Raw genomic sequence first — 12,610 nt, forward strand, 5'->3', positions numbered from 1 at the left:
TGGCTCTCAAGGAGGAGGAGATGGGAGAGTGACTTCGAAACAAGCCCTGTGAAGAGGAGAAGAGCTCGCTGCCAGCCGTCGGACCTTTTCCCGAAAACACTGAGCGACAGATCAAAACGCTGCTTTGCTGCCTGATGCTACAGGGAAGAAGTTTTAGAGAGGAACCTCCCTTTCTCCCTTCCTTGAGTGGCAAAAGGTTTTTGTCCATTTACAGCTGGCATGAAAAGCCATAGGGAGACACATGATTTGACTTCTGTTCAGAGTTTGCAATATTCAGAAACGGGAAACCACCCTTGCCCAGGGTTCCCAACTTTGGGTTGGGAAATTCCTGGAGATCTGGGGTGGGAAGGGCCTCAGCGGGGATGTGATTCCACAGAGTCCACCTTTTGAAGCTGCCACTTCCTCCATCGTCTGGAGCTCGGCTGTAATTCTGGGGGGTCTCCAGGCCCCACCTGGAGGTTGGCAAGCCCACCCGTGTCAAACCCAAGGGGGTAAAAGCCCTTTATATGGCCATTTTAAGTGCCCATTTCAGATCCTGGTTCCATGAGGGATCTGCGAGTTCTGCAGAAAAACGGCCTGTTCCCATTTTGGTGCGGCACCGAGTCAGCTAGAGCAGCAAGCGGAACGGAATTACGGAACCATCTCGCATTCTTGGTTCAATTCCTCTTCAGACAAAGAGGAAGTTGGCACTTGCATCCTCTGTGTTATAGAGAGGTGAACGCGCGCGCGCGCGTGTGTGTACGTGTGCCTGCTTCCCATTTTTTCCTGATTATTAGTTTCAGGGAGACCTGGGGGGGGGGGGAATGAATTTCCCCCCTTTGAAACCAGTGACATGCTTAAGGCAAAGTTTCACACAGTCAACACGCATAGCACTCAATTTTTCCAACAGAAAAACTGGAAACTTTGAGAGTCCTAAAGCAGCTCCTATGAAATATTTGTTTTTCCATTAGAAACAAGTAAAAGGGTTTATTCATTCAAAATGTTAACCTGTAAAGCCAGGAGGCCTTTTGTTCAACCTTTCTATCGGAGAAACAGGGAAATTCCAGCATGTACTGGGAGGGTGGGGGGTGGAACCCACCTTCCTATCAATGCTCCCTCTAAGCTGTGGAGTCCTGTGAGCAAAAATTCTACTTTGTGAGCGACTGGCCTTAAAGTTGTGAGCGAGCGATTTGGCTGCTGCATAAATCAGTTTGCTCTGGAGCCATCCTCCCTGGGCTAAGACAAAAATGTGTGAGCCGGAGGCTAAAAAACTGTGAGTTAACTCACACTAACTCAGCTTATAGGGAACACTGCTTTCTATGCACCTCCCCTTTTGAAATTATTAATTATTAATTATTTATTTAATTTATACCCCGCAGTCTCTTCCCACCGGAGACCTGGGCAGCTACGAGTAAAATCTGCTAAAATGGCATGGGATGCGTGCACCAATCTGTAGTTCTCTTGCTTTTGTTGTTGTTCAGTCGCACAGTCGAGTCCGACTCTTTGCGACCCCATGGACCAGATCATGCCAGCCTCTTCTGTCTTCCGTTGTGCTCCAAAGTTTGCTCAATTTCATGTTCGTTGCATCTATGACACTGTCTAACCATCTCATCCTTTGCCGTCCCCGTCTTCTTTGACCTTCAATCTTTCCCAGCATCAGGGTCTTCTCCAGTGAGTGCTCCCTTCTCATTGGGTGGCCAAAGTATTTGAGCTTCAGCTTCAGGATCTGGCCTTCCAGGGAACAGTCAGGGTTGATTTCTTTTAGGATCGACTGATTTGATTCAGTACATTTGCAGTTCTGCTTGTAGAAAACTCAGGCCTTTGTACTGTTAAAATCCACAAACACGTATATGTTTGTTTGCATGTTCTGTCACTGTGCAGACGCATCTGTATCTATATACTAAACTGTATTTTATGTTAAATGGAATTTTTTGTCTGAAGGGGCAGAAAAGCAAGCCGAACAAGGTACTTAAGAACCTTGAAGCAGAAGAATTTTATGCAGATCGGAAAGACTTTAAAGAATATTTAGAAAAATATTGGGATGTAAAGGACAATTTAATTTGCTTTGACAATGATTGAAAAGTTAATGTTACTAGATAAAAGTTAATTAAGAGAAAATAACAGTAGAAAGAAGCGTTACCGGTAGACTATGGTTTAAGGATAAGTGAACATAAAGAACTAAGAAATGGGCTGGAGGTTGGAGCACTGTGGGAAGCCAGAGGAGGGGTGGGGGGGAGAGAAGAAAGGATGTATAATAAAAAATAATATGTTGTGTATTTGAACTAATAATATATCCTAATAAATTGTTTTTGAAAAGAAAAAAAAAGCAAGCCGAACAAGCCAAGGTAAATGGGGAAAAACATGACCACACAAAAAACAATTCTCTTTACTAAGCAATTAAAATCGTGAAGCATTCTTGCAGGGACACCAACCGCCAGCCCGTGGAGCTAAAAGGCGAGTGGCTTTGATCTTCTTTTGGTGGCGGTGTTCACACAGAAAGGGCAATTGACTATTTTCAGAAACCCAGTTTCAGAGGGAACATCTGTTGCTGAGAATCTGCTGAGCGTTCATTTCATGCAAGCAAAACACTGAAGGGCTCTTATGCAACAGGGCTGACTTTCAGCAGCAGAGAAGCGGAAGGCCGCGACACACAGCCTGGGCTTTGATGCTCGCAAGCAAAAAGACGAATCGCCATGGAGAAGGAGGAGGGGTCCCCGCTGGTTTGTCATTTAAAGGTGACATCCCACAAGGGCCCAGCGGACGCACAAAGCTCCAACAGTTCCCGGATTGTCGACTGAAAGATCTGTGACGACAAACCCAGAGCAGACGATGACCTATCAGATCTCCGACGGTGTGCGTTCTGAATAGATATTTGCTGCCGGAATACTGGAACGCAGGACACAATCTGCGGTGCACTCAAATGGAAAAGATCGCTCCTTCCGTACCACCAGCCGAATTTGGGGGGCGGGGGCGGAGACAGTGAATCCCATCACATACAGCAAAGATCTCCACCGATCGAGGTCGGAGTTGAATTTATTCTGCAAGAGCCTGCGTGGCACGGTCATTAGATTCAGACCCAGGAGGACAGCTCTGTTCAAATCCTCCCTCAACCAACGGGTAACCTATAGCCCAGGGGTCTCCCAATCCCACTCCTCCACAGGCAGCTGCTGGCGTGACCTTGGGTCAGTCACAAGTTCTCTCAGAGCTGTTCTCTCAGGAGCAGTTCTTGGAAGAGCTCTCTCAGCCCCGCCTACCTCACCGGGTGTCTGCTATGGGGAGGGGAAGGAAAAGGAGACTTCTTCAGGTAGTGAAGGGCGGGGGTATAAATCCAATCTCTTCCTCCTCTTCCTTTTGAGCCTGCAAGCACCCTTGGAATTCTGAGACGGCGTGGGGGACGCAGCCACAAAACGGCTGCCGCGGTTTCAGTCTCCTATAGTGAAGATTGTTATGCTGTGGCGGCAGCTGCTGCCAAAGCAATTTAAAAAAAAAAATCTGAACAGCCAATCAAATCTCCAATGGCCAATCAGAAGCCTTGCTGGGCAAAAGCCCCACCAAGCCCCGCTCACTTTCTAAAAACTGCTAGGGGGGCACAAGGAAAGGCGTCAGTGGTCACCCTGGCACCCTCGGGGACCACGTTGGGGATCCCTGTGCTAGTCAGCCATATACAGCTAACCTAATCTTCTTCACAAGGTTGTTGTGAGGATAAAACAAGAGGAGAGAAGAGCCATGTGCCCCACATTGAGCTTCTTGGGGAAAGTATCCAGAAATAGCAGATAATCTGGAGAAGGAGTTGCGATGTGCAACTTCTGCAGCCCGCTTATATTGTGCAAATCAAACTAATCTTATGTTCAAACTGCAGTGTTGACTATTTTGCTTCCACTAGTCTTGCAGAGAAGCACTGATGCTTCACCTTCTGAAACTAGCTCAGACATCTGAGAACATCAGAGGAGCTCTGCTGGGTCAGACCAGTGGTCCATCTTGTCCAGCATCCTGTTCCATAGAATCATCGCATTGGAAGGGACCTCCGGGGTCATCTAGTCCAACCCCCTGCATAATGCAGGAAATTCACAAATACCTCCCCCCCCAAAAAAAACCAACAACACCCCAGTGACCCCTGCTCTATGTCCAGAAGATGGCAAAAAAGGTAAAGCGTAAAGGTTCCCTTGCTCGAAAGCCAGTTGAATCCGACTCTAGGGTTGCGGTGCTCATCTCCGTTTCCAAGCCGAAGAGCCAGCACTGTCCGAAGATGTTTCCGTGGTCATGTGGCCGGCATGACTAAACACCAAGGTGCACGGAACGCTGTTACCTTCCCACCGAAGTGGTACCTATTTATCTACTTGCAATGTCTTGCTTTCGAACTGCTAGGTTGGCAGGAGCTGGAACTAGAGACGGGAGCTCACTCCGTCATGCGGCACACCCGGGTCTCGAACTGCTGAACTACCGACCTTCTACAGCCTGCAGTTCAGTGTCTTAACCACTTGAGCCACCGCAGCTCCTGGAAGATGGCAAACCTCCCCCCAAAACTCCTCCTGGATCCCCGGCCAAACTGGCCTGGAGAACAATTGCTTCCGAACCCCGAAGTGCGGATCGGCATTTCCCTGGGCGTGTAAGAAGGGCCATAAGAACTAAGCACTGAGGCAACCCTTCCTGCCCTCCCTCTCACGATCCGCCTACGTTCATGCAGTGGCCAATCAAATAGCCGGTAAAGGCCTCCAAGGAGGAAGTGGAAGCCAAAGCCTTCTGCCCATCATCATGCCAATGTAGAGGCTTCGACTGAATCATCGCTGTTAACATGGACCTCTCTCCTCTGTGAATATAATTTTCTTTCAAAGCCACCTAAATGAGAGCCCCCTGCCCCGGACAGCCCAGGCTAGCCTGATCTTGTCAGATCTCAGAAGCTAAGCCGGGTCAGTCCTCGTTAGTACTTGGATGGGGGACCACCACGGAAGCCCAGGGTTGCTACGCAAAGGCAGGGGAAGGCAAACCAACTCTCATAGAATCATAGAATGTTAGAGTTGGAAGGGACCTTGCAGGTCATTGGGTCCAACCCCCTGCACACTGCACGACCATAGCTGAAAGATAGCCCTACAAAATACCCAAAATATGGTCGTCCACTTGAAAACATCCAGTGAAGGAGCATCCGCCACCTCCCGAGGCAGACTGTTCCACTACTCAACCACTCTTACAGTTAGGAAGTTTCTCCTGATATTTAGCCGGTAACGACTCCCTTGCAATTTCCACCCATTAGATGTAGTCTTGCAATCCGGAGCAAGACAGAATAGATCCGCTCCATCTTCTACATCACAGCCCTTCAAATACTTGAAGACTGCAATCATGTCCCCTCTAAGCCTTCTCTTTCCCAGGCTAAACAGACCCAACTTTTTCAGCCTTTCCTCATAAGACTTGGATTCCAACCCTCTCACCATCCTGGTTGCCCTCTTCTGGACACGCTCGAACTTGTCAACATCCTTCCTAAAATGTGGTGCCCAAAATTGGACACAGTACTCCAGGTGAGGCCTGACCATAGCAGAATAGAGTGGAACTACCACCTCCCGTGATCTGGACACAACGGTTCTGTTAATGCATCCTAAGATTGCATTAGCTTTCTTCGCAGTCACATCGCACTGCTGGCTCATGTTTAGCTTGTGATCAACCAGAACACCTAGATCCCTTTCACATGTGCTGCTGTCAAGCCAAGCCTGTGTCTTTGATTTTTTTATACCTAAGGGTAGGGCTTTGCACTTCTCTCTATTGAAATTCATTTTATTTGTCTCAGCCCACTGTTCCAGCCTATCTAGATCATTTTGAATCCTGACTCTGCCTTCTTCAGAATTAGCAATCCCACCCAGCTTCGTGTCATCTGCAAATTTGATAAGCATCCCCTCTATATCTTCCTCCAGGTCATTTATAAAAACACTGAACAACACCGGGCCAAGGACCGAGCCCTGCGGCACTCCACTCGAGACTTCCCTCCACGTAAACGCAGAGCCATTTATGAGCACTCCTTGGGTACGATTTTTCAACCAACCATGAATCCATCCAACGGTTGCACCATTCAGCCCACCCTTAACTAGCATCCTCGAGGATATCATGAGAAACTTTGTCAAATGCTTTACTGAAATCTAGATACACTAGATACTCAGCATTGCCAGAGTCAACCATTTTAGTGACTCTGTCAAAAAAGGAGATAAGGTTGGACTGGCATGACTTATTCTTGAGAAACCCATGCTGGCTACTCCCAATTAACTCATTCCGTTCAAGGTGCTCACAGACAGAGCGTTGAATAATCTGCTCTAGAATTTTTCCAGGTATTGATGCCCAACTCTGAGCATCTCTTGCCTTGAAACACCTACAAGGTCACCATAAATGTGCTGCGACTCAACAGACCTTTCCTCCACCACCGAGAGCCATCAATGTACGCTACAGCGGTTGAGGGGACGTATTTCCTTTCCCCTGGCCTGAGATTTCACCAGGCATTAACACACTTTCAAACCGATCTGCAACACGAAGAGCCAGAAACTGCCCCACCACCACCCACGTGGAATCCCGTATCAGCAGCCAATGCATCATGTTCTGCTGTTTCTCTGCATGCCTGTGCAGTCATGGCTCACGGGACTCTGGATCAAGACACTTGGTATTTTAGGTCCACTGATGCAGCACAAAGCTTGTTGGCTGAAATCTTCAGTGTACACAGAGTGTGTTGTGTTCACACACAGACACACAGATACACACACAAACACCATCAACCTTTCAAGGTCAGGACTGTCTACTCTGACTGGCAAGCAGCTCTCCAGGGTCTCAGGCAGAAGAGGGGTCTTTCACATCACCTAATGCCTGGACCAGGCACTCGTTAGCCTCGGCTGCTACAGGAGAAGGAGAGCCACTGAGCTGGTGCAATTAATACTCAGGGATTGTGCGCTCTGTGCTACAGTAGCAGCAGGTCTCACCTGCCCACTACTGTAGCAGAGAGCGCATACTTGCCAAGTATTAATCGCAATGGTCAGTCGGCTCTTCTACTGTGGTGGCCGAGGTGAACGAGTGCGGCTGGCAGGTAAGGGCACGGGCAGTGGGAGTTGTGGGGCGTGGGCCACAAAGTGAGGGGGCACCGCCCCTAAATGCCCCACTGTGGCTACGGGCCTGTGCCTGGTTCTTTTTAAGCTGGAGATGCTGAGGATTGAACCTGGGCCCTCCTGTCCGCCGAGCAGATGCTCTACCACTGAGCCACGGTCCCTCCCCGAGGGCAGACGGCAGCTGCACACTGCATAATTAAGGAGAGAAAATGCTTCGCTCTCCACTGCTTAAATTAGAACAGGAACTCCTGTGCCTTAACGTCGCAAGACAGAGCTATTCATTATTTAAAACTAGGAACCAGAAACCATGCTTGGTTGTGCAGATGGCTTAGCTAAAGTTACAGCTGAGAATCCGGCACCCTCAAAAAGCTACTTCTGGGAAAGAGAGAAAAATCAAGCCCGAAGGTTGCTGTCGCAAGAAGACTCCGCCAAAGCATAGCCGTATTTGCAGAAACAAATGTATATGGCAGACCATGGTGATACGAAGCTTATTTCATAAAGCATCGAGTCTTTCAAAATGCATTAGCAAAGAGAAAGAGGAACAAAAAACAGCCCTGTCTGCATAATGAAGCCAGGAAAAAAAAAAAGAACTACCGACAGGCGCTCACAACATTAGGACCAGAGAATCACATACCGCATTAATCAGGTTTGTCCAGACAATGATAACTAAAAGCAAGATTCACAAGTCAAGTGATCTGGATCTCTGTTTTGTATTGTGCACACACAAGACACGGACCCACAACTTCGTCAGGCGTCAGAAGCTAAGCAGGGTCAGCCCTGGTTAGTACTTGGATGGGAGACCACGAAGGAACTCCAGGGTTGCTACGCAGAGGCAGGCAAAGGCAAACTCTCCGTGTTTCTCTCTTGCCTTCAAAATCCAATGGGGTGGCCCTCAGTCAGCTGCAACTTGATGGCACTTTCCTCCGCCAGTCATGTGTGATAACCAGTGTTCCCTCTAAGCTGAGTCAGTGTGAGCTAGCTCAGAGCTTTTTAGCCTCCGGCTCACACATTTTTGTCTTCGCTCGGGAAGGGATGGCCTCCAGAGCAGACTGATTTATGCAGCAGCCAAATGGCTCGCTCACCACTTTAATGCCAGTAGCTCACAAAGTAGATTTTTTGCTCACAAGACTCCACTGCTTAGAGGGAGCATTGGTTATAACTAGGGTTGCTAACTTTGGGTTGGGAAATTCCTAGAGGTTTGGGGGTGGAGCCTGGGGAGGGCGGAGTTTGGTGAGTGGAGGGAGGGATGTGACGACACAGAGTAACCCCCCCCTCCAAAGCGGCCATTTCCTGCAGGGGAACTGATCTGCGTAGTCTGGAGACCGGTGCTAATTTTAGGAGATCTCCAGGCCTCACCTGGAGGTTGGCAAACCTAGCTTTTACCCATGATCCCCAGCATGTGCAGAATATTGGAAGCCTGATGCTGACTGGATGGCTTTTCCTACTCGCCCCGCCCCATCATAGCCGCCAGTCATTATTAAGAAAGGGCAACTCTGGTGTTGCATTGGCCATTCCAGCTTCACTGGAGACTGCTTTTTCAGTAAAAAAGTAAAGGTAAAGGTTCCCTTGCTTGAAAGCCAGTCGAGTCCGACTCTAGGGTTGCAGTGCTCACCTCCGTTTCAAAGCCGAAGAGCCAGCGCTGTCCGAAGACGTTTCCGTGGTCATGTGGCCGGCATGACTAAACTCCAAGGCGCACGGAACGCTGTCACCTTCCCACCAAAGTGGCACCTATTTATCTACTTGCAATTTCTTGCTTTCGAACTGCTAGGTTGGCAGGAGCTGGAACTAGAGACGGGAGCTCACTCCGTCATGCGGCACACTCGGGTCTTGAACTGCTGAACTACCGACCTTCCACAGCCTGCAGTTCAGCGTCTTAACCACTTGAGCCACCGCAGCATTTTCAGTATTACGGTGCTAAACCAAAGACCAGAGAACTAGCAGGAGTGAAAGGCTCCTCTCTCCAGGCCCTGGAGAAACAGAGGAGACATCTGCTCCTCTTCCAGCCACCCTGTCTTTTGATCTGGAGAGACACCCCCGCCCTCCACCCACTTGACACCCACAACAACATACTGGGATGGATCCAGGCGGACGGCTTCCGTGGGGGTCAACCGGAGTGCAAGCCACGGCTGCCCCGCTACCTTCCCACTGCTATTTTCCAAAACAGGAAACGTGATCCCCCTTCGACAAAGCCTTCCAAAGTTCACAGAACATACAAAGGGGGCAAAGCGAGAAGCTATCAGAGGTTAAACGGGGGAAACCTCTTCTATAATGAGAAGCTTCGATGCCTTTTCCAGGGGACCAAATGATGGAACTGCAGTCTGCGCTAGGGACAGACATTCTAGGCCAGGGGTGTCAAACATAAGGCCCTGGGGCCGGAACCAGCCCATCCAGCAACTGGCATGTATGGAAATGTAGCCAGAGACGTTTTCTCTGATTTGCAAGACTGAGCTAGTTGAATTCTTAGAGTAGGGGTGTCAAACATAAAGCCCAGGGGCCGGGGCCGGCCCATCCGGGGCTCTTACACGGCCTGCAAACAACTGGTATGCATGGAAGTGTCAAGTTGTTGTTGTTCAGTCGCACAGTCGAGTCCGACTCTTTGCGACCCCATGAGTGTCAGGGACTCCCCCTTTTATGGTACCCCTTGGAAAAAACCTAGTCTTGCACATGATTAAATACATTTATTGGGGGCTTTTGTGGGTTCCCCAGTAAATCAATTGCCTTCACTGCTAGGAAATCAATTGCTTTTGTTTGTATTTTTAGTAAAAACAATATCGTTAATTGGGTCTGCCTGTGTTATGTATCGGGACTGAAACATTCCAGGACTGTTCCACCTGAGACTTGCTGAGCTTGGAGCCCAAGAACAATAATCCAATCAAGCAGTAATGTTATGTAAATAGCCTATCGTTGGGAGTGGGGTGTGTTTGGGTGTGGCAATTGCATGCTATTTAAACAGGGGCCGAGGCCCGGAGTTTAGTCTTGTTCTTGCTGAACTCACTAATAAAGTAGAGCTGAACGTAAATGCCTGACGTTTATTCTGTGTGGCTCAGACACTGAGCACGTTTGGCCACTCCTGTGCTACGTCATTACTGGCTCCTGCGATACAGGCAGGGCTATTTTTGGGCAGGAACGCACAGGAACTGAGTTCCGGCTGGCTCCCAAGTTGGCCACGCCCAGCAGGAACCCATTAGCATAATAGGCCACACCCAACAGCAGGAACTCATTAGGATTGGCTACATTAGGGGTGTGTGGCCTAACATGCAAAGGAGTTCCTGCAACAAAAAAAGGCCCTGAGTTTTGACAACAAAAAAGGTAAACAGAATAAGAAGGGAAAGGTGGGTGTGGCTGGATGACCACACTTCTGGTAACATGGGAATGCGGCCTAATATGCTAATGAGTGGTGCAATCAGGGGTGTGGCCTAATATGCTAATGTGTTTCTGCTGCTGGGTATGGCCTATTATGCTAATGAGCTCCTGCTGGACTTTTTCTACAAAAAAAGCCCTGAATACAGGTAATGCCTCTTGGAATACAGACAATGCCTCTTTTACCTGGGCTAGAACTTAAGAACTTAAGAACTAGACTTGGGGCCTGCTCATCCGTGGAACCCAATGTTTAACAGCCTGTGTCCTTTATAAAGTTTATATCTCCAGTACCTGGCGTTACATTTTACGGCACACATGGCCCAGCCCAACAAACCGACATTTATGTCAAATTCGGCCCTCGTAACAAATGAGTCTGGCACCTCTGTTTTAAGCAGAAACATTGGAGTGACATTGAACACGCCGAGCAGGTTCGGAAAAGCGTGCCGGCACCGCCAGCAAATGGGCCCTACCTGTGTGGTATCCTCCATCAAGCCCCTTATCTTCTCCACCACGTCGGTGCGCCGGTGCTGGCGGAGAGCGCTGATCAGCTGGGCGAGGCTGGCTTCGGGACCTCGGATGGTCCAGTGCTGCAGTGCAGCGTAGGCCCTTTCGTGATCCGCCGAATAGCCGTTGGTGAAGGCCGCCATCTCGCGCTCGCTGGCGTTGCACAGGAACTGGTAGATGTCCTTCCACTGGCTTCCGACTTGGGCGGCGACCAGCTTCAGAATGTCTATCCCTGTCGGGGAGCAGAAGACGTTAAAAGTCACAGCCGCGAAAGGCGGAAGATTTATGCGATCTGAATATGAACGACTTTGATATATATATATATATTAGAAATGTTTAAATATATATATATATACATTAAATAGAAAAACAGGTATTTACCATGAAACACGATAAACAAGGAAATTATATACTATTTTTTCAGTTAAAGACGATAGGCGTGAAGATATGTAACTTGATTTTTAGATTATGCCTAGTAGAAATGATACCAGGATGTACAGCTGCTGAACAGATGAAAGAAACCGTATACATTCTGTACTTTGTTTTATGACGTAGTGTTGCTAAGCAGTCAGTTTAAGAGGAGGTAAAATTTCAGGTAATCTAGTAATTAAGCTGTGTACGAGAAATTTAAGCAGACGCTGTGAAAATGTACGACTCTCCCTTTTATTTTATTTTTTCTGGTCTGAAAGCCAATAAAAATATATATTGTATAAATAAAAGTCATAGCCGTCGATCGCACGTGCTCGCTGCAAGAGTGGCGTTCTCAGCATTATCCGGATGGAGCACCACGGTCCTCTGCCTTCTGGAGCACATTTTTTGCATCATCCATGGACTGATGCTTCTTGGAGTCAAGCAGGGCAAACACCAACATCTTAGCCTTCTTAAAGGCTAAGGTCGCCACATTAATCACCCGTCCTTCCTGCCTCGAAAATGCATTCTACTTGCCAAGGCGGAGAAGAAAGACAGTCTACAGTCTTGTTTCTGATGTGCCACAGCAGGGGTGGCCAAACTGCAGCTAGGAAGCCACATGCGGCTCTTGCACACCTATTGTGTGGCTCCCAGCAGGGCAGCTGGGGAAGCAAAGGGGAGGCATACTTGTTCTCCCCCCCTCCCTCTCCCCTGTTCGAAGGCTTCTGCTTTTATGTGAACAGGAAGGAAGGAAGGGAGGGAAGGAGTAAGAAGAGGAACACCTTCCGGCAGCTGTGGAATCTCTTTATTGAGGACTACTGTTCTCCTTATCTCAGGCATAAAGCTTGGGTACACACAGAGGCGTGAGCCCCCTGGCACAAACGGAAGGGCAAAGGACCAGTGGCTTGCAATCTGCGCCTGCAATCAAGCCGGCTGATAAGTCCCAGATCGGCCTGAGATAACACCGGTTAGTTCTGCTTCCTCTGTTTGCTGTGTACTAGTTTATTCATGGTGTCGTCCCCCCCCCCAATTGCAAGCCTCCGTGGCCCTGACCGGGATGGCCGAGGTGAGCCTGGTCTCGTCAGCTCCTGGAAGTTAAGCAGGGTCTGCCCTGGTTAGTGCTTGGATGGGAGACCACCAAGGAGGCCTCAGGTTGCTACGCAGAGGCAGGCAACAGCAAAGCACCTCTGTTCGTCTCTAGCCTAGAAAACCCTACAGGGTCGCCATAAGTCAGATGCGATTAGATGGACGGAGGGACAGAAGGAAGGGAGGGAGGGAGGGAAAGTGAG

The 12,610-nt window shown here is 48.9% G+C and overlaps 1 protein-coding gene across 1 annotated transcript in view; it reads right to left on the minus strand.

The window, feature by feature from the left end:
• Positions 1-10,879: 10,879 nt before the first annotated feature.
• Positions 10,880-12,610, minus strand: part of LOC107113621 (tumor necrosis factor receptor superfamily member 21-like) — a gene marked incomplete at its 3' end in the record, with an annotated part of 48,772 nt that continues 47,041 nt past the window's right edge. The window contains exon 4 of the mRNA XM_015414967.1: positions 10,880-11,145. Coding sequence (XP_015270453.1) covers positions 10,880-11,145 — 266 coding nt within the window. The remainder of the gene's footprint in view (positions 11,146-12,610) is intronic.

The sequence above is a fragment of the Gekko japonicus genome, unplaced genomic scaffold (genome assembly GCF_001447785.1).
Source record: "Gekko japonicus isolate JY-2015 unplaced genomic scaffold, Gekko_japonicus_V1.1 scaffold4120, whole genome shotgun sequence".
NCBI lineage: Eukaryota > Metazoa > Chordata > Lepidosauria > Squamata > Gekkonidae > Gekko > Gekko japonicus.